The 20168-nt window shown below is 35.4% G+C and overlaps 4 protein-coding genes across 6 annotated transcripts; 1 reads left to right on the plus strand and 3 right to left on the minus strand.

The window, feature by feature from the left end:
- Positions 1 to 412: 412 nt before the first annotated feature.
- LOC110683513 (geranylgeranyl diphosphate reductase, chloroplastic-like) lies at positions 413 to 2528 on the plus strand. Its single transcript, XM_021859903.1, has one exon. The coding sequence runs from the start codon at positions 1064 to 1066 to the stop codon at positions 2405 to 2407; it is 1344 nt and encodes a 447-aa protein (XP_021715595.1). The 5' UTR covers positions 413 to 1063; the 3' UTR covers positions 2408 to 2528.
- An 83-nt stretch (positions 2529 to 2611) lies between these two features.
- Positions 2612 to 11497, minus strand: LOC110683512 (probable apyrase 6). The gene is made up of 8 exons (XM_021859902.1): positions 10525 to 11497; positions 9301 to 9413; positions 8527 to 8634; positions 8100 to 8151; positions 4995 to 5153; positions 4194 to 4291; positions 3571 to 3764; positions 2612 to 2985 (listed from the first exon to the last, which is right to left on the minus strand). The coding sequence occupies exons 1-8, from the start codon at positions 11147 to 11149 to the stop codon at positions 2718 to 2720; spliced, it is 1617 nt and encodes a 538-aa protein (XP_021715594.1). The 5' UTR covers positions 11150 to 11497; the 3' UTR covers positions 2612 to 2717.
- A 363-nt stretch (positions 11498 to 11860) lies between these two features.
- LOC110683514 (NADH--cytochrome b5 reductase 1-like) lies at positions 11861 to 16631 on the minus strand. 2 transcript variants are annotated; one of them, XM_021859904.1, is made up of 9 exons: positions 16245 to 16631; positions 15263 to 15404; positions 15060 to 15150; positions 14858 to 14935; positions 14586 to 14666; positions 14370 to 14459; positions 13631 to 13696; positions 12415 to 12501; positions 11861 to 12319 (listed from the first exon to the last, which is right to left on the minus strand). In XM_021859904.1, the coding sequence occupies exons 1-9, from the start codon at positions 16363 to 16365 to the stop codon at positions 12227 to 12229; spliced, it is 849 nt and encodes a 282-aa protein (XP_021715596.1). In that variant the 5' UTR covers positions 16366 to 16631; the 3' UTR covers positions 11861 to 12226. The 2 variants fall into 2 exon arrangements, with proteins under 2 accessions (XP_021715596.1, XP_021715597.1); XM_021859905.1 differs by lacking the exon at positions 14858 to 14935.
- Positions 16632 to 17173: 542 nt separating this feature from the next.
- LOC110683515 lies at positions 17174 to 19607 on the minus strand. Of its 2 annotated transcripts, none has more exons than XM_021859906.1 (5): positions 19113 to 19607; positions 18765 to 18829; positions 18592 to 18655; positions 18036 to 18188; positions 17174 to 17484 (listed from the first exon to the last, which is right to left on the minus strand). In XM_021859906.1, the coding sequence occupies exons 1-5, from the start codon at positions 19390 to 19392 to the stop codon at positions 17354 to 17356; spliced, it is 693 nt and encodes a 230-aa protein (XP_021715598.1). In that variant the 5' UTR covers positions 19393 to 19607; the 3' UTR covers positions 17174 to 17353. The 2 variants fall into 2 exon arrangements, with proteins under 2 accessions (XP_021715598.1, XP_021715599.1); XM_021859907.1 differs by having other exon boundaries at positions 18036 to 18182; positions 19113 to 19600.
- Between the last annotated feature and the right edge of the window lie 561 nt (positions 19608 to 20168).

The following is a 20168-nucleotide window of genomic DNA, read 5'->3' on the forward strand; positions in this document are numbered from 1 at the left end:
TTGGAACTCATTAATAAATAAAACAGAAAAAAGAATGATATGAGAGGGTTATAATAATACACTCGGATATAGGGTGGAACTAATATTAATAGTAGGGCATATAATATAATAATACTTCCGAGCGACAAGGTAGTTCAAAATTTAACAGAGTACCGTGATTAGTTACATTAATGTCATATTTGATTTGTTGCTCTGCTAATAATATTGTTAATTCATAATTATACATTTGATTGGCCACTGCAAATCTTGTCATAGTAAACAAGTCTAAATGGACAGAACCAATTTCACTTAGAGCAACAATTAGATATTATTATATGTTCATATTAACCAATACGGCAATAAGCGGTGAGTCCAAAAATTTAGGAATGAGCTAGGATGAATTAAATTTTGCCTAAACAAAACGTTTAAACAATATTTACTAACATACGGAGTAATGATTTTCGACTCACATAAGAGATCACCACATACAAGACTTTAACATGTACATCAAATGATTGGGCATACTCAAGTTTGCGCCCACTTATCTGGCCAAATCTAAGAGATAATATGACTACAACTGCAACATTACAACATGCAAGAAAGTTTATAGTTGAGGCAATCAAAGTAGGTCTGCTTATCAAAAATCAGAAAGATTTCCTCACCCTCTGCCCTAATTGATTTAGATTAGCTGGCCATGTTTCCTAAAATAGAAGGTACACCACCAGCTTCATTAATCTCTACTCTCTCCCCATTCTAGTACGTATCCTCATTCCTCAACGGATCGTCGTTGTAGTTCTTATAGGCTGAAAAAAGTAAACATAGCATGGCTCGTACATCATCTAGTTTTAAATAAAAGACTGTAAATATGCTATACCGGTTATACCCCTTGCACATCATCTAGGAAGGCGTGGGTTCGGATTCCAAAGTTGGTAATTTAACTTTATCACCCACTTAAAAATTTAATAATATTCCCTTTCACATGCTTACTGACTTAATCACTCACTTAATCACCTACTTAAAATAATTAACCCTTCATTATTATCATCACCATTAACAATCAAAACACACAACTTTGAAATCATCAATGGCGGCATCATCTCTCCGTCTCCCCTTTCTTCCTTCGATCTCTGCTCACCTTCCTCAACACTCCAACAACACACCACCACCTTCCAACCTCCACATCTCCGGCACACGCAAGCTACGCGCCGCCGTCATTGGTGGCGGACCCGCCGGAGCTTGCGCCGCCGAAGCGATGTCCACCGGCGGCGTTGAAACGTTTTTGTTCGAGCGAAACGTTTCGGGTTCGAAACCTTGCGGCGGTGCTATTCCGCTTTGTATGCTGGACGAGTTTTCGATCCCACGCGACATTGTTGACCGTGAAGTCACGCGCATGAGAATCTTCTCTCCTTCGAACCTTTGCGTTGACTTTGGTAAGACTCTTTTGCCGAGTGAGTTTATTGCTATGACTCGGCGTGAGGTGCTTGACTCGTTTTTGCGGGCCAAGGCCCAGGCTAGTGGGGCCCGTTTGATTACTGGGCTTGTTACTAGGTTGGACCTTCCGGCCCATTTGGATAGTGGGCCGTATGTGATCCATTACAATGTGGGCGGGTCGAAGAAGTCTGTTGCCGTTGATGTTGTCATTGGTGCAGATGGGGTCCACAGCCAGGTGGCGAAGTCGATCGGGGCGGGAAATTACGAGTATGCCCTTGCTTTTCAGGAGAGGATCAAGCTGCCGGAGGAGGAGATGGAGTATTATAGAGATCTTGCTGAGATGTACGTGGGTGATGACGTGTCGCCTGATTTTTACGGGTGGGTGTTCCCGAAATGTGACCACGTGGCGGTGGGGACCGGCACGGTTAAGTCCAAGTCGGATATTAAGAAGTTCCAACATGGGATTCGGGCTCGGGCTGGGCCCAAGATTCGCGGAGGTCGGGTCTTTAAGGTGGAGGCCCACCCAATACCGGAACATCCGAGGCCCGTGCGGGTGCGAGGCCGAGTTGCTCTTGTTGGGGATGCGGCGGGTTACGTGACCAAGTGTTCGGGCGAGGGGATATACTTTGCCGCAAAGTCGGGTCGAATGTGTGGGCAGGCCGTGGTGGAGGCGTCGGAGGGAGGTACTTACATGATTAATGAACGAGATTTGAAGAGGGAGTATTTAAGGAAGTGGGATGGAGAGTATAGGAGTACATTTAGGTTTTTGAATGTGTTACAAAAGGTATTTTATGGGAATGATACAAGTAGAGAAGCATTGGTGGAATTGTGTGGGGATGAGTATGTTCAAAGGATGACATTTGATAGTTACTTGTATAAGAAATTAGCAAAGGGAAATCCTTGGGAAGATACTAAGATGGCAATGAATACTATTGGTAGTTTAGTTAGGTGTAATCACCTAGGGAAAAAAGGAATGGAACTTTTGTCAAATGTTTGATCCTTTGTTTTGTTTTGTTGCAATGGACATCCTTTTAGTAAATCGAACGCATGATTTTGTCATAAATTTGCCTAACTTGTACTACTTTGGCAATGATTTTTAAATGCTTACAACAGACCATAGCACCAGAACAATGTGTTGCAATGTTTGACTATCAAAAAGAAAAAGGTACTAACATTTATGTTAAAATAGGGCAGAGAGATGTGAACCCAAAAAGATAGCAGTAGTATCTTAATGCTTTGATTTCCTTGGCTAACTGTACAAAGAACTGAAATGGTACATCAATTACAAGAATAGAAACAAATGGTATCTATCTAGGTACACGTGTAACAATATAGCGGCCTTTTTCAAGGTCATATATTGTCTTAAACTGTGGTTTTCGCAATTTCATTACAAAGAATGTGGCCAGAAGAACAAAAACTATAAGAACCGCAAACAAGAAGTAGGTGACAGACTCATTCTCAACAATATGCGTATCATAATGTTCTGTGATACTGTCAAACGATTCCATGATTGTCTGGGAAATAAAGGCTCCAAGTCTCCAATCAACAGGAGTGCTTCCTGCTGCAAACTCGATTCTGTATAACCAGCATGTGTAAATAAATCAGCTTGAAAATACATAGGCATCAGTACATCCCTTCTATACCACAGTTAATGAAAGAGGATTGTTTTGGGGGTCATTGCAAGAAAAAGAAACAAAGGTGCAACAGAGCTATGAATAAGCACATAATATTTTTCCAGAAAAAACATCAGATTAGAATCTAGTGATAATCATGCTTTATTTCAGAATATTTATATATTAAAAGTATTGCAACATTTAGAGAACATCCCATAGTCCAAAGGGCTAAGCTTAACATTTTCCTTATAGGAATTAGCTTAATACAAGTAATAAATACTCCAAAAAAGGTAATAGAAGTCAATATGAATTTCATTACACTAATTAAAATTGACCAGCAGGCAATGAATTTCATTACACTAACATTTTCCTTATTTTTTTCTTTTCACCTATAGGTAAATTTTTAGGATGTATATAAGTTCAAATAGGTTCTGACAGTTTCAACAAGTTCGAAATTGTTCAAATACTGGATTTTCAGGTGAAAAGTATGAAGCCTGACGAGCACAAATTCTAATTTCTATGAGAAGACCCAGATATGGAAGCATACCTCTTCTCATCAAATGGAATGCCAAAACTGTTGCGTAACAAGATCACCATGAATGTATATGAGAAACAACTTCTTGACAGTTCTACACCATCAATATCAAATTTTCTTTTAAGATTGTCCCAGTCATCCTCGCAATAATTTTGTGCAACAGACTCCAGTTCTGATATAGAAGCCTTTAGAACTAAGCCTCGAAACTGCCAGCAACAAAATAGAAAAATAAAGCACTGTTCTACTGCAACAAAATATACCTGTCATTTCATTTTATTCCACCATGTACCCCCCTCATTAGGCATTAGCAATATAAGAATCTTATATCATGATCTCTTTTTTTCTTTTTTCTTAAAAATTAAATATTACAATGTACAAATTGTTCTGATTACTGATTTTTTAACTCCCTAGTAAAGAGCTTATTAGCCCAAACACAATGTAACAACACAGTGTGGTTAATGAGAAGCATATTACTTCTGAGATTATCAAATTCCTAATTTCTTAGAAGCCTGATTTCAGATTATCATCATTTGTTCCTTACCACGTGATACAGGGAGTTAGAAGATAATTTTCTCACCATAAATTTTTTCATCTATGTTCCCTCAGATATTCCTAGTGATTTGTCAAACACAAACCTGGGAAGAAAGATAGAACCTTTGCTGCGGGTGAGGTTTATTTTCCAACTCACTAAAAATGGTAGGCATCATCTCGCATGGTGCATGAGTGCATTTTCCTACAGAAAAAACAAACATTTCTCCTGGGCATTAGTCAAGACATTAGAAAGTTGCTACGCCAAACACATGAAATTAATATCTACTTCAGAGGACCCTGTAACAAAGTTTTCAATCAGTTACAAATTACAAATACAGTAGTATAAACCAGGCTTTGTCAATAGCATGGCCAAAGTTGTATGCTGTAATTTGGCAACAAAAAGCACATTTGAGGTGTACTTCTTGGCTTCTTTAATTGGATGAGTATTCTGGCTATCAAAGGGTCATCACTCTCAATAGTCATGCACCTTGGTAACTTTAAATGTTGAATGGAACTCTTATTTATGAGTTAAGACTTTGTGCATGGGGATTTATTTAGTTATTTTTATTTTTTGTAACATACTAACATGTTTATAGTAAAACTTGCAAAACAGCTGAATTTCAATGTTTGGGCCAACATAATAATCAAGTCAAGGGGATTAAGAAAATTAGCAGGCAGTTCAGCTGAGATAAGGAACTAGTAAAAGCCAAGGGGAGCAACTACATCTATTCAGAGGCAGAGCCTACAAAATCATACAGCCCATATAAAGAGTCAAAACATCACTACAGGAAACTTCAAGGACATAGAACCATTTTCAGCTCCAATATGTTCTAATCATAGCAAAATAATTAAGCAATTTGGGAAAATCACAAGACTAAGGATGTATTGCACAATAGAACAAGTACCTTTCCTATCATTCAGCAACATGGTAAGTTCAGATTTACAAGCAGAAAAGTTCCCTGTGGCATGGGATTTCAAAAGATTCTCATCACTCGCCTGTGATGTCAATTCAAATCCTCTGGGATAACAAGGATTAGGCATGGATCTTTCACTATTAAGTGAAGCTGCAAAATAAATTAATTGATAGTTATACACCAAGTTCAAAAAACGCACAATATTTATTTATCTCGCTTCAACACCCTAAATTGTAGATTTGATAATAATACATTAAAAATAAAAAAATTGATGATGCTTATCATGAAGTTAAGCAGATTTTGATCTATTTATTACTAGCAGGCCATCACAAGCCGATTGATGACAGCCTCTCCACTATAATGATAAGTAATTAGTTTATATTGTCAGTGAAATTTCACAAATGGATTACAAATACTAATAATGATATATTTGACATGAAGTATTACAGACTCTCACCACTGTTAGCATGCATGTCTTGGATAAGACCTAACTTTCTAGCAACAATAAACATTATATTTGTACAGATTAGGTGGAAATTGTATGATCTTAAGGGGCTTCTCAACTTTGTAAGGGCAGTCAACTTATGGGATAAGTATGGGGGCTAAATGACCATTATTAGATGAATCCATGCAAGTTTTCCATATCAAGTCAACATTTTCCACCTGATCATGGAAAGGTTTGAAGGACTTAATTTACAATTTTGCAAAAAATTCCCTGGAGTCGGCCAATGTAAAAAAGGTTTAGAGTTCCCTGCGCCTTAAGAGAGCCTCATCAAAGCGCATGTAATTATAAATTTTGTGAAAAAACTATTGTTTCCCTTAAGGAGGAGCCTTAGGCGTGCCTCTGTGCACCTCAGTTGCACTTCATCACAATCGCTTCGTCTGGACTACAAAAAGAGCATAACCCCTAATGCCATGTGCCTAGGTGTGCCTATTCAAACAGAGTATTTCTTTGAGGATTGAACAAAAAGAGCATAACCCCTAATGCCATGTGCCTAGGTGTGCCTATCTCAAGATTGTAAGGGATGCATCCCTGGATCATTTACTTTTTGTTTTGAACCATATATGGCCCAATATAGCCACTAGCCAGTCACATAAGGCCCATGGCGGCCTTAAGATAATGATGGGAGGTGTGTACACTGTACATAAACAGCTAAATTGGAAGTTCAAAGACAATGTGCATAGATTAATTCACCTATATGGCCGCACCCCGACCTCTTTCCTTTCAAATCTGAAATAGTTGAAAATTGTCCGAAAATAAAGGCTTTAATACACAAAATCGGAACATTTAAGGAAATTTCGGGACTGGTGTTGAAAAATCTAGGATTGTAAGGATTGCATCTGGGGATCATATAACGTTGTTAGAAACCATATATGACCACTATTAGGTCACATAAAGGCAAGTGGCTGGCTTAAGTTAATTAAGTGAGATGTGTACATAAATGGCTAAATTGACGGTTTAAAGACTAAGTGGACAATTTCAATCACCCAAATGGCCTCTCATGGTGTCGTGGGGTCTATAGGAAGAACCACAACCACTTTCCTTCCCAAGTCCGAAAAAGTCGAATTTGTCAAAAAATGAAGGGCTAGTGTCAAAAATTCTCGGGATGATGGGCAATGCATTCTAGGGTCATGTAATGTTATTTAAAATCATATATAACCACTAGTCAGTCAAATAAAGGCCTATAGCAGCTTTGAGTTAATGAAGGGCGGTGTATGGGTAAATGGCTAAATTGACAGTTTAAAGGCAAAGTGTGCATTCTAACCACCCAAATGGCTTCCTGAGGTGTCATGGGGTTCGTGGGAATCACCTCGGCCTCTTTCCTTTTCGGGGCTGAAAAAATAAAAAAAAAATGTCCAAATTGAAGGCTATAATCCACACTTCCAGGCCAATTTCCGATAAAAATTTTAAAATTAAAATGAACGTTTGGGGTGTCCACTGGGTTCATATAAGTTGTTTTGGAACTATAAGAGGCCTATCAAGAGGACTATAAAGTTCAATAAATGAGTTTGGCCTAAAAAAGAATAGTTCAATAATGAGTTTGGTTAAGCTATGTGGCTTTAGAAATTATGTTGCATTGAGATGGTTGTTTATATCAACAACTTGGCATCCCAAGGTCCTTATAAAGGTGTCAAGAATCCTTCATCTTTGGGTTCAAATTCATTTTTTGTAACTAGAAAACCTTTGTAACCTTAGACCCTAGAAAACCTAATCCAAGACCTGAAGTCTTTTGAGATAACATGTGCCATTTGGGCAAACCTTGAGACTAAGATAAATATGTGACATGAATTTCTGGAACATACAGGTTGCTTGCTTTCTAGAACTGGCAATTTCATATATTTAAATAGTTTCCAAAAAGATATTGACCAAAAAATTGTAGCATACAATCGTCTATGATACCAATGCATCTTCCATTGTAAGCCATAAGCCCACTCCCCCTACCATTCCTACCAATATAAAAAAAAATCTTACTTTTTATTAATCACTAGTTTAGTCATCTATAAGTGAGTAAGTAATGAACAGAAAATCAAGAATTAGTTGCCTATACCCCATTTCCCCCTAAATAAAGTTACTTGTTCATAGATTTAGTTGTATCATAAATAACTCGAAGGGTTTAATATAGGTTCATTACCCTAAACTATATCAAAAACATGTTATTACAAAATTATGTAGTACTCTATTAGTAAGTCTTTCCTCCTTGAAAAAATAATTAGTTCTATACATTTCATAAAAATTCTAATTGGAACCTCCTCAAGGCCTGGACAGTTAAAATATTGATATGACAACCTTCATGAGGTTTGACCAAACAAACCCTTGACTAGAGACTTTTTCCAGGCTCCCACTGATAGGTTTTCAGGACCAATTTAAATAAAGAAGGTAGTCCCATCAGGCTGACCTTGATTGAAAAGACATTGATTTACTTCACAAGCAAAGCAGAGGGAGCAATTAAATGCATTGATTGATTGAGTCCATACTAATTCAAGCTGAGAAATTACCCAGTAGAATCAAACATGTTCTGATTTTATTTTCATACTGTTCATGGAGGAGACACATTAAAAAGCATTAAGGCAAAACAGTATCAATCTGAAACTTACATGACACCAAGTTAGGAACACTCCGCTCATGAAACTTTTTCCAAACTGCATCCTGCATCCAGTAATCCACAAATTTGTATGTTAATAGAAGAGAAGTCATATTCTTACTGCACATACTCCACATAATGTGGAAATTATCCATCCCCTATCCCAGGTAGAGTTAAGCTATAAGTCTAAATCCAAAGTAATGGCCAAATAAATGAGAATAGAAAAAAAAATTAGAACACGGGTATAGAACTTATATCAATGTCTTAGGTTACTTTATATTTCGGCTTATACTACAGTTTTGGTAAAATATATAAGACATAACCATCCAGATAGATCTCTAAAATTAACCTTCCTTGAAACCATTTATAAACAATTAAAGTTCCACAGACTTCAAGAATTTCATCCTATTACATAATGAAATAATATCCATGAAAGGCACCTGACCAAACTGCTGCAGACTTTGAGTATAAAGATTGTAAGGAACTCCTGCGAACCTGATAACTCTTGAGGATTCTGATAGTGGAGTCTCAGGGCTAGCAAAAGAGACCTGCAAACAAATTTAACTAATTCAATAACAATGCAGAATGACGTAAGCTAATTCAGAAGATATCACAGCCTACCACTTTTGTTACCAGTTCATAGTAATCCAATACATGCGCAGACAGTTTTATGATGTTCCACTGCTTCGAATAAAGAAACCCTAAAGCAGCACTACTAAGATGAGCCCATAGCCAGGTCTTGTTGCTGGTACAATAAGTATCTTTAACTCGGTGTTTTAACAAAGCTATGTATCTATGTTTCCATCTCACATCAAAAGACTAAGAGATAACAGTCACTTGAAAGAAGAGACGTTGCTGAAAATTATTCACAAGTGCTTTTTTCCAAAAAAAAAAAATAATAATAAAAACATAAAAAAAAATAATAACTTTAAGTTAAAAGAAAAACAGATTATCAGAACTCTTTTAGATACATCACTTATTAAGGAAAACTTAGCCGTTATTAGTAATGAAATAGGAGGAGAACATGCACAACATTACAAGTTAAGCAGCAAGAGATTGGTTCATTACATGGACTAAAGATCAAGTGCCAAGACCTAATTATGCAGCAGAAATAGAATTATGCACTTGTTACTTTGCACAAGCACTCAGATAGAGGCAGGTCAAAAGACAGGAAGAAAAAGAGAGGGTATGAGAAGTGAAAACAAAAAGAAAACCTGCATAGCAGAACTTCCAAACGAAACTACTCCAGCTGTTTCTTCAGGTTTATTGCCTAGGTAGCCGAGGGCATAATTTACAGCCAGCCAAGAATAAAGACCCTCGTCTTGACCTGCACCCAGATTGTGTCACACGGACTTAGAAACCATTGAATAACTGTCATTTCTAATACAACTGAATAAGTAATGGTTAGATTTGAAACCTTTTATCGTTTCAGAGCAAGAATGATTGGAGTACAACTCAGAGATCAGCATAAAGGGTGCCTAGATGTGATGGACCTTGAGGTATTTTTAAAAAATTTGAGCTAAAAACGTTAACAGACTTCCTAATTGTGAATAATAAACTGTTAATGTATCATGCACGTGAAGAAAGATCACAGCATGAGCCTATTACAGAAACAAGTAAACTGCCAGATCTCTTCTACGGTAGACTTAGCTATAAAAGAAAAAATTTAAATAAAAGATGAAGTGTAAGATCATACCAACAGCATGACCACAAAAGTATTCAAGTTCCAATAATTTGCAATCAATTACACGTCAATAAGAATCCGAAAAGCCATAAAATCTACATTATCAACTCACAAACAACTAACTGAAGCAACAGATATCATGGAATAGCATGCCATTCTCTCAAATAGAAAATAAACTCAAGATGCATCTATGCAAGATTGTAAGCTTATATACCCTACATTTTTACATTCCCTAGGTTTGATAGTTGATAGTTACAAGATCACAATTTCTGCATCTCCCACTAAAAAACTACGGATTATTACCGAGCACATCAACTCAACCAAAATCATCAGTGTGCCTCTAAAACATTATGGAATTGCATACTTCTCACTAGTCTCTTGCTCTATTCACTTTAAATCAATAAGTTAATTTTCATTAAAGACATATAATTTCAACAATTGCTTCTTTTCAGGCTTTCAAGAAGCACACAATAATCTAACTAGCAGTAATAATTCAGCATTAATTGAACAGTAGAGAATATTGATAACTATAAGCAACAGAAAATTCATGGTTACATGATCAAATTTCAACAATGTTGCAAATTAAAAACATCCCACCTCTCAAAAACACTACTAAACTGCATTCATCTTCAACCAATTAGATCATAAATCACAATAATCATGTCTTCAAACTAGCATAAATCATGAAAATGCATCAAACTAAATCTGCAAACAAAATTAACCCAATAATTAAAATGAATAAATAATTCCATACCTTTCAAAACAGAAGCCCAATCATCCCTAAACATGAACCCAGATGATCTCAAAACCCGACGACACTCTTCCAAAATCCTTTCTCTCTCCTCAACTCCATCACCCACCAAATCACTCATAATCATAAGCTGAACTTTACTAAATTTCCACTCATAATTGGGGATTTTCTCCTTGGCAAAATCCATCAATTTGAACAACACCCGACCCGCCAATTTGGGTTGCCCGGAAAATTTCAAAGTTCCGGCATCAACCCAGAAAGAATCAGAGTTCTCGCCGGAAAAGGGGTTGCCGGAAACCTCATTTAGAGATCGGAAAACAGAGATTTGAGAGCGAGAGAGTGAAATGTCGACGACAATGCCAAAAGAAGAAGAAGGAAGAAGATGAAGAGAACGGTAAAGAGAGAGAAAGTAAAGAAGAAAAGGGAGGAGAGAGAGAGAGATGATGAGAAGAAGGTGTTTATGGTGGTGGGATTTTGAAGATGGCGGTGGAGGAGAGAGAGAGAATGGTTGCATCCGAGGAGGGAGTTGGGTTTTGTGAAGTGGGATGTATGAAGATGATGAAGATGATTTTGTTGATGATAGTGAGGAAGAAGAAGAGGGAAATTTGTGGTAGTTTGAAGACGCCATTGGAGTGATCTTGGAGCTTGGGGAAGAGAGAGAAGAACGAAGGAGGTTAGAGAATTCACATGGAAATGGAAGTTGTATTAGCACTTCACCAGGAAAGAGAGAGAGTGAAAGGAATGAGATTTTCTCTCTCCTCCTTTGCCTTCAAATGACAAGTTGAATGATTACCGATTTACCATGCGCGGCCGCATCCGCAGGCCGAATGCACCACACCCGCCGCCCCGCCGGTGTATGTTATAATACTAATTTATCGAGACGTTTTGGGCGTGTGATATACTATGTAAATGTTACTATAATTGGCACGAGAGATAATTTGTATGAAATTACTGTGAAGTTTTTTTGTTGGTGAAGTAAACGAACTTTAAAATGAAATTGTCATTGCTTACCAAATGGCGAGCTTCAAGTTGTGTACTACTTATTGAATAACATTTGCTTATTTACGACTAGTGAGATTTGTATAAAATCGGAGGATTACAATTAGTGAGATTTGTATAAGATCGGATGATTAGAGGTAGCAAAGGAATCTGTTGAATCAAGTTTGGTTTGAGTTGATTGTAAAAAATGTAAAAGCCAATTTAGATAAATCACATCTACTTTCAAACAAAATTTATATTACGTAATAAAGTAGGATCAATTTCGAATGATCAACTTCTCATAAATTTTGTCTTGGCCATTCATGAAATTATGGACTATTTAATGGGATAGGGTCAAAAATAGTGGGAAAAATTAGGATTATGAGGAATCACAATTGATAGTACAATGTTTTAACTAAAACAAAGTGTACACGTTCCTTGATTCTTCAACTGATTACATGCTCAATAAGTCAATAGTCCAACCTAAATTGCATATGACAGCCTACTAAAAACTGTTTATAGAAAAGTTAAACAGAAGAATAATAAAGGTTTAACCAAATACAAGTATCTGCAGTAGCATCCAGAATGAGGCTCATCAAGTCATCAGTGTTGCATCTTACAACTATTTTGACCTTGATGGCAAAAAATTGATGTTGTAGAACAATATATGTCCCATGGCAGGGGCCGAATAAGAAAAAAAATGAGAGAATAAATGGTATAGGTAGTTTTAGAACTGAAATTGCATCTCGGAAGTGTATCCTAGAGCTTCGAGATGAGCAGCCATGGCCTTGTTCATTGGAGGTGGTCCACACCTCAAGATCTGATGACAATTCATTGTTACTCATTAGTATTGAAACGTTGGATTCTACGAGGAGTTGAGGGTAGGAGATGCATTAGAGATTAGCAAAGGTCTACCTGAATATCAGAGGCAGGTTCAGGACAATGATCTTGAATCATTTTTGCAGATACGAAACCAACTCCACCACTCCATTCTTCAGGTGGCTAAGGAGGACAAAACATTTGTATATTAGAAAACCTTTCCTATTTTATTTACGAAATATTAGTCCTTAGTATCAACATGCAATGCCTACTAGAACCGCATCTTTAAAAATACTTGCACCAGTAGTAATACTAGTAATACACAAGACTAAAGATACTTCTAGAACAAACTCCTGAACGGTATACCATGCTCAGTGCCACAACAGAGTCACAGGCCATTTTTACATGAATGTACTGTAATAATATTTATGCATGTCAAAATCAATGCTGAGTGCTTCTTCAATGAGATATTACAAATAAGTGATAGCTACATTTACCGTGATTCCCAAATGATTGTTTACTCACCAAAATGAGATAAGTCCTGCTCTTATTCCAACTAAGCAAGGCTTGTAAATGGAAAATGCAGGACAGGAACAAGTCAACAAATGGAAACTGAATGTTCGACTCACTAGTCACTACTAACCTATATGAATCATCAGCATTACTAACCAAATAATAGACCACCCTATTTGTACAACTTTTTCATACCAACTTTGAGCTTGATAGCCACCAATGTCAGCAAGAAAACGAGAGTCCTGTGAGTTGTAAATTACTCAACCCCACACATAGCAACCCTTAAGCTCCTATGCTAATTTCCATTCTCAGATTTTGACCAATGATAATCAAATTAGTATCTAGATATATGATATATAATCGCCTGCAGTATATATTACTTAATGTGCCCTAGATAAGCTTTCTTAAATCAGTCTACTAAACTCTGGAGAGTCCACTAGTCTACCAAATTTCAAACCAACCTCTTTTGAGCAAATTGACCTCTTTCGCCATAGTTAATATTTTTCAAGGTCCCCTGTATCAACATTCTTATTTAGCTTAATCATTTAAAATAAAAACATAAAATAAAAAACAAGCACAATTAAGCATGCTCAAGCCAATTATGCCTGACAATTTAAGACATATCTGCCTGACAAATGAAGACGGCATGAACATGTATATATACTCGTGATACTAGAAAATAATCAATGAGTCATTAATACCATATTAGTCAACAATCAAGCAATGATCTGCAGTTGTAGAGTGAAAGAGGGTTCATTTAGTGTGATACAAGGTTGCAGAAATAAATAAAATCTAATACCTCGTTTAGGACATAGTAAACAGAGAATCGATCAGGGAAACTGTGAGCAAAATTGTCCAGTTCTTCCTGCAATACAAAAAAAAAAACAAATTATAAATGGAAGCAGTTTAATGAGCTGAAAACTCTTGCAATCACACATTATAAGAAAAGACAGCGTATGTTTCGGGTGAAAACAATGGGACCTTGCCGAAGGTCCGCTGAAACGGAGAAGACTGGATTCGGTCCAAGTTATGTTGGGCCGAAGGTTTCCTGCACAGTAAACACACGTAAACTAGCCTCGGGGGTGTTGCCGAGGAAGGCCCCTCCGATGCTAAAGTCAGTACAATGTGTAGAAAGAGAACACTATGCAAGAGAATTAGTTGCTTGAGGCTTTGCTTGAATATATGAGAATATATGAGAATGTATGTGAATATGTGAATCAATCTGTGAATGAATATGAATGTATGAATATTGATGGCTTTTATACCTCTTCATACATGGAGAGGTTGGGCCTTAGCCCAATTGGCTTGCTTTGAGGGCTGACCTTTGACTTTAGCACAATTGGAGAGTTGAACCTTGACCTTGGGCTTTTAATTGGATCATTTAATGCCTAGGCCCAATTGGACTAAATTGGACCCAAACAGCGTATATACAGAAGAGATAATACTGTATCTAACTTATAAAGATTGGGTATAAGCAAAGTGATAACCATAAGAGAAACTAATTAAAGTAATGAAAAACAAATGAATGTTGGAATTACCTTCAAAAGAATATCATCATGCGTGACATTTGCGTATATTAACTGAACCTTGGTCTTGTCACTTGGATTCTTTAATATGGCTCTAGCAACCTAACAATATACAAAATATATCATGAAACAAAGTGACTTGCTCATTTCTGGATATAGCTGGAATTATTGCATTTCTGAGTATATAAAAAAGTAGTAAATCTTCCATTTTACACCACACTGACAGACCTGAAACATTGGAGTAATTCCTGTACCTCCAGCAAGCATACCAAAAGCTCTAACTTGCCCGGGCTGATACTTAAAACGTCCCTGCAATATAAGCAAAACCATATTGGTAACTAAAATACATCCATAGTAAACAGCTAGACAATCAAGCAAGTTTTTCATGGTACACAATTCTAATTAGTTCAAGTAAAATCACTGAAACCCCAGATTGAAGACTAATGGTGCATGGGGTACCATAAATATATCTTGGAATAATATATGATAGGATTACGAGCCTTGGGGCCCTTGACAGACAAGTAATCACCTTCACGCATTTCTCTGAAATGGTGCGACATTCTTCCTTGTGGATACATCTAGAAATCATAGGGTACCTATTTTAGATCCAATTGGAGACAACACAATGCAATAACTACAAGGCAAGGCTAAAAGAGGTATTGGATCAAGTCATTAACTATTGCATCAAGTATACTGGCATACCTTTATAACCAACTCAAAATAGCCAACATCAGAATCCAACGTAGTTGGTGTATAAGCTTTCATAACATCCTCACCATTAGCATCTTTTCCTCTGCATCAACAATGATCAATATCACATATAAGCACTTAAAGTTCTAAGATAAATATGTTCAATTTTGTCGGTCATCATACTCATATAATGCCATTGTACAAAGCTCACAAACCTGCAACTTATATGTTGTCCAATTGGAAGACCCAACACAGAATCTGGTGAAGGAAGAGAAAATCTAAATTTCGCAACATTATGACTTAGCTCAGTCCGTTTCACAAGCTTAAATTCCTTGAACGCTTCAGGGTCCAAGCAACCTAACACAACAATTATCATCAATAACACAATACAGTGAAATTGAATTTAAACATTTAGAAAGGATCACAATGAAATACTACACATCAAATTAAATCTTGCAACTCAATTAAAGTCACTAGTACAACTTTAAGTGACCTTACACATATGAAATTAAAACATCAAGATCAACATTGTTGTCGAGAGCCTGATTAGCTGACCCAATCCGTTTGGTATAAAGGCTTTGGCATTGTTTTTATATGATAGTTTGATCAAGCATTAAGGATCATCAAACTTACTACATCACCCCTACATTTTTATCACCATCACCCCTACATTTATGTCATCATCAAAACATCTTTAATCTTGACCAATCCACTTTGGGCTAAATGTATACTAATATAATACATAATGCCACTGTTCCAGTATTTAACTTTAACCATTAGAGTCCCTTAGTTTCTCAAGATCAACCAGAATTTCCAGAAATACATAAAATATTTTTGATTAAAATAGCCCTAGAATCATTACTTCACAAGTCAAAGTATCCAAATCTTCTAGTCATTAACAAAATTATTTTCCAGTACATATCTAAGGAACCCAGAATTGTTTATGCCCAGAGAATCCAACCAATATATTTTAAATATTTTATTCATGATGCAGCTGATCATCTCAATTTATTATATTCCCAAAATTCAATATTATAACCTATGAAAATTCAAAAACATCCCCAACAACATAGTTATTATAATCAATGAAAACCCCAGAATTAATAACTGAACAATAGTCAATTAAACAACAGAAATAGCAGCAAATCATCAAAATATACAAAAAAACGCAGAAATTGAAGGGAAAAAGAAGGGTACTTTTGAATTTGGATTTAGATTTGTTGGAAAGATAGAAATAATAAGCAGAGCCAACACCAATGGCAGCAAGAGCAACAGAAATGCCTATAATCTCATTTCTGTGAGACTGCAAGGAATCCATGATTAACCAATTAAGTGATTAAATCTCCTTTTCTTTTTTTCCCCTCTCCTGAGAAAAATGATGAATCAATTTCTGGGTATTTTGTGTGAAATCAGGAAGAAGGTGGGATTGAATGAAGGGGTTTGAGATGAACAACAATGGTGGGTTGTTAATGGAGGTATCGTGTTTGGTTTAAACTGTTTTGACTCTACCAAACTATACGCTTCACCATTCGTGGGTTCATGCGCCCACTACACTTTCCCTTTTCACTAAAAAGATTGATTATTCTATCACCTTTATTCTAAAAAATACAAAAAGTGGTTGGTTGGTTATTTACAAATTTCAAAGGGTTCCTTTGCGCCGTTTTGAATGTGTATGTTTGTTAATGTGACGGTGTGAAACTTATAAATCTAATTACGAATTACTTATTACTTGAAATAAATTTTGATTATATAAAAATTTGATATATTATAATGTTTATTGAGATAAATCGAACAAGACTTAAATTGAAATGTTTAAGTATTAATAAGTGAACGGTTTTAGATCATTTTTACTTTTTTGGTGAAACTGGTTCAACGTAAAAGTTGAGGTTATTGCCGTTATTTCTAACAAAAGTTGGGTTGTTTATCGGTCTAAAGGTTCAAAAACTTTGTCAAAACTTAAAACATAAAATTCATAAACTTGAAGATTGGATGATCATGCCAAAAGTATGATCCAAGACCTACCTGAACTACATTGGTTTGAACCGGTTGTGCATCAGTGATTAAATACTATGGAGTATATTTTTCAATACTAAAATGAGATGATGACAATAAAGGAAAGAAATCAATAAGACAATCTATTTGGTATTAATTATTATTTTTTTCCTGAAAAAATATTATAGCACATTAGCACCCATTACAATTTTTTTATAGCAAAATCCCCTAATAAAAGGTGGACTATACTAGCTGGGAATTTTTGGTTATAATGTGTCACTTAACAATACAATTAAATTCACATAACCAAGAACTCAGTTTGTAGCTTCTGGTTGAGCAGCTGCTTCTTTGCCTTCAATTTCTGTTTTCTCTTCAGATTCATCTACTTCTTTCTCTAGAGTTTTTTCAACCTTCATAACTCGAAAAATTGCAAGATGAGTATCCCCTGCCAAAATCAGTATAAGAATTCAGCATTTAGTTAACCAAGCTATATATCTACACAATCCTATATATGATTAGAAAATTAATCAATAGGGGACTGTTATTCCTTGCTAGCAGGATCAGAATCATGAGTTAATCAATAGGGGACTATATCCTCAGTCGCGTTCAATTCAAGTTGAACTTGTGCTCACAAATTCAAATAAAAACTCTGCTTAATTCATAATAGCTAGACTTGAATTCAAGCAGTTGCAACCTATTTATATATGTACTGCTTTGGCTAATTCATTTTAAGTTAAAAGTTAAATAAGTTCCTTGGAGAAATACTTGTATACTCATTGAAGAGCTTGTTAAACCTGCATGTTCAAGTTAGTTCTGCTAAACTCATAAAGACCCTGACTAGAATTCAAACTCCATTCGAGTTTTGACCAAACTTAACTCGAGCAACTCATTATCATATCTAGTGCATAAGTGCATTGCTTACTGCTAAACACATTGATTATGATACATGTTGTCTATATTGTAGCATGCTTGTAATAGTATTAGTTAGTTAATTACCGAATGTGAGCAAGCTTCCAGGAGGTACGACTGCTGTAAAACCGGGTTGTACTCGCTTTTCATTGATGTAAGTTCCATTTGTGCTGTCTAAGTCACTGATGTAGAGACTTCCTTCTTTGTTCTGAATTCGAGCATGCATCCCAGAAACTGCAACTCCAACCACATATATAGCTATATTTAGCAAATAAACTCCTACACTTTTTATATATGACAATGTCTAAACACTATGTATTTGGTATATGCAAGATAATGATCAAATTGGTAATCTATTGAAAGATCAATGAAATTGAACATTATTTATCTACTACAAACATAATTTCATATAAGAATGAATGAGAATTCATACTTCAAAGTACTCGAATTAACTATTCTCCGTAGATTCAATATTTAGTTATTTACTATAACACGAGTCATTTATGAATTGTAACAACAATACTTCTATTTTAGTAATTCATGCTCTGTGACTGTAGACTACGTGTTACTTTAATTTTATAAAAAACTTATAATACTCGTGCTCGTGTTTTTTTTTTAAAAAAAAATATATATATATATATACCTGTGGCAACAGGAATTACCAAATCTGCTTTCTGAGGCTCTCTCCCAATCACCATCTCATCACTCTGATCAATTGACACCATAATATGAGTACCCTAGCTAATGTATCATCATATTTAAAATTACATAAACAAGTAAAATGGTGAAATAATAAAATAAAAGTTATCAACTTACAGAGAAAATTTCATATGCTCCTGGCATTGGTACCTTAAAACCTATATGTTTCCAATCACCATCTCCTGCAACACATACCATACATAAATCACGCCTTACTTTTAAAAAAAAAAAAAAGATATCGGGGAGATTATAAAAGTAACTCCGCTGATATAAAATATCAATACATAATCTACTATGGGTTCGGATTTAGAAAAATGTTACAACCAATATATAACTCCGCTAGTATAATATATCAATACATAATTTACTATGGGTTCGGATTTAGGACAATGTGACAACTTCTTCTAGGCCGTGGAATAATAAAAATTATATATTAAAACGTGAACACTATAATAAGTTACTGACCTACAGGTTCAAGAACCCAGCCCTGAACAACATTAGCAGGAGAAGTGTCACCTTTAGAAGCATATACAACTCCAAATTTCTTTTTTGGGAATGAATTGATGATTCTAACACATTGTAAATTTAGCCTTTTTAAACCCAGATTTTGAACAGATTGATAAGAAAAGGCAGAAGTTTCACATTGTAAAAATGTGGGAGAAATTGAAGTTGAAGTAGAGCAATTTCTTATTAAAGGCTTGGAAATTTTTGTGTAGGACAGAGATTGAGCTACTACTGCTTCCATTATTATTGTTGATCAAATAATTTGTCAATTGGAAACAAAGATTAGAAGTTTTTTTTTTTTTTTTTTTTTTTTGGGATATGTGGCTAAGATATTTGGATAGGGAAAATTTTAATTTTCTGGTTAATTTGGCATATGAGTTGAGGATGTGGCAACCATTTATTGCTTGTGATAGTGATATGGATAACAAAATCTTCTTTGTCAAAAAAAAAAAAAACTTCTAATCTTTGCCCATTGTAAATGTTTGGAATAATAATAGTTTAGTTTAACATATAATTCATTCTCATTCTTGTTTTTACACTATTCATGTGCTTATTGTGGCCGTCTAATTTTTGGCTTTCACATCCTTATTTTTTTTGACACAAGACACATCCTTATTTTGATTGTGCATAATAACAACATATTCATGTGTTTACTTTGACTGTCTTAATAAGTTTGCACTATTCATGTGTTTGTTTTGATAATGCATATTCATGTGTTTGTTTTGACAAAGCATATTCATGTGATTACTTAAATTTGACCACATATATTTTCACTAATATATATCACTACATTCATGTACTTACATTAAGTATCTTAATTTTGCACTATTCATGTGCTTAATTTGAAAATGCATATTCTTGTGAATAATGTGATCACTTTGACTATGTATTTTTTTACTAATATCACTTTGACCATGCACATTTTTTTACTATATATATTTTTACTAATATCACTTTGAGTCTTTGACCATGCACATTTTTTGATTAATATATACTCGTAGCTAAGTATTTTCAAAA

The sequence above is a fragment of the Chenopodium quinoa genome, unplaced genomic scaffold (genome assembly GCF_001683475.1).
Source record: "Chenopodium quinoa cultivar QQ74 unplaced genomic scaffold, ASM168347v1, whole genome shotgun sequence".
NCBI lineage: Eukaryota > Viridiplantae > Streptophyta > Magnoliopsida > Caryophyllales > Amaranthaceae > Chenopodium > Chenopodium quinoa.

What these genes read in the sequence shown, in the direction of transcription:
- LOC110683513 (XM_021859903.1), top strand. Translation starts at nt 1,064, where the DNA reads ATGGCGGCATCATCTCTCCGTCTCCCCTTTCTTCCTTCGATCTCTGCT.
- LOC110683512 (XM_021859902.1), bottom strand. Translation starts at nt 11,149, where the DNA reads ATGGCGTCTTCAAACTACCACAAATTTCCCTCTTCTTCTTCCTCACTA. An exon ending in TGTTCCTAACTTGGTGTCAT is followed by an intron (nt 5,154 to 8,099) that starts GTAAGTTTCAGA and finishes TTTATTTTGCAG; the next exon opens with CTTCACTTAATAGTGAAAGA. An exon ending in GGTTCTATCTTTCTTCCCAG is followed by an intron (nt 3,765 to 4,193) that starts GTTTGTGTTTGA and finishes TGTTGCTGGCAG; the next exon opens with TTTCGAGGCTTAGTTCTAAA.
- LOC110683514 (XM_021859904.1), bottom strand. Translation starts at nt 16,365, where the DNA reads ATGGATTCCTTGCAGTCTCACAGAAATGAGATTATAGGCATTTCTGTT. An exon ending in GAATTACTCCAATGTTTCAG is followed by an intron (nt 14,460 to 14,585) that starts GTCTGTCAGTGT and finishes GTATATTGTTAG; the next exon opens with GTTGCTAGAGCCATATTAAA. An exon ending in ATGATGATATTCTTTTGAAG is followed by an intron (nt 13,697 to 14,369) that starts GTAATTCCAACA and finishes TTTGTATTGCAG; the next exon opens with GAAGAACTGGACAATTTTGC.
- LOC110683515 (XM_021859906.1), bottom strand. Translation starts at nt 19,392, where the DNA reads ATGGAAGCAGTAGTAGCTCAATCTCTGTCCTACACAAAAATTTCCAAG. An exon ending in CTGGGTTCTTGAACCTGTAG is followed by an intron (nt 18,830 to 19,112) that starts GTCAGTAACTTA and finishes TATGTGTTGCAG; the next exon opens with GAGATGGTGATTGGAAACAT. An exon ending in GGTAATTCCTGTTGCCACAG is followed by an intron (nt 18,189 to 18,591) that starts GTATATATATAT and finishes ATGTGGTTGGAG; the next exon opens with TTGCAGTTTCTGGGATGCAT.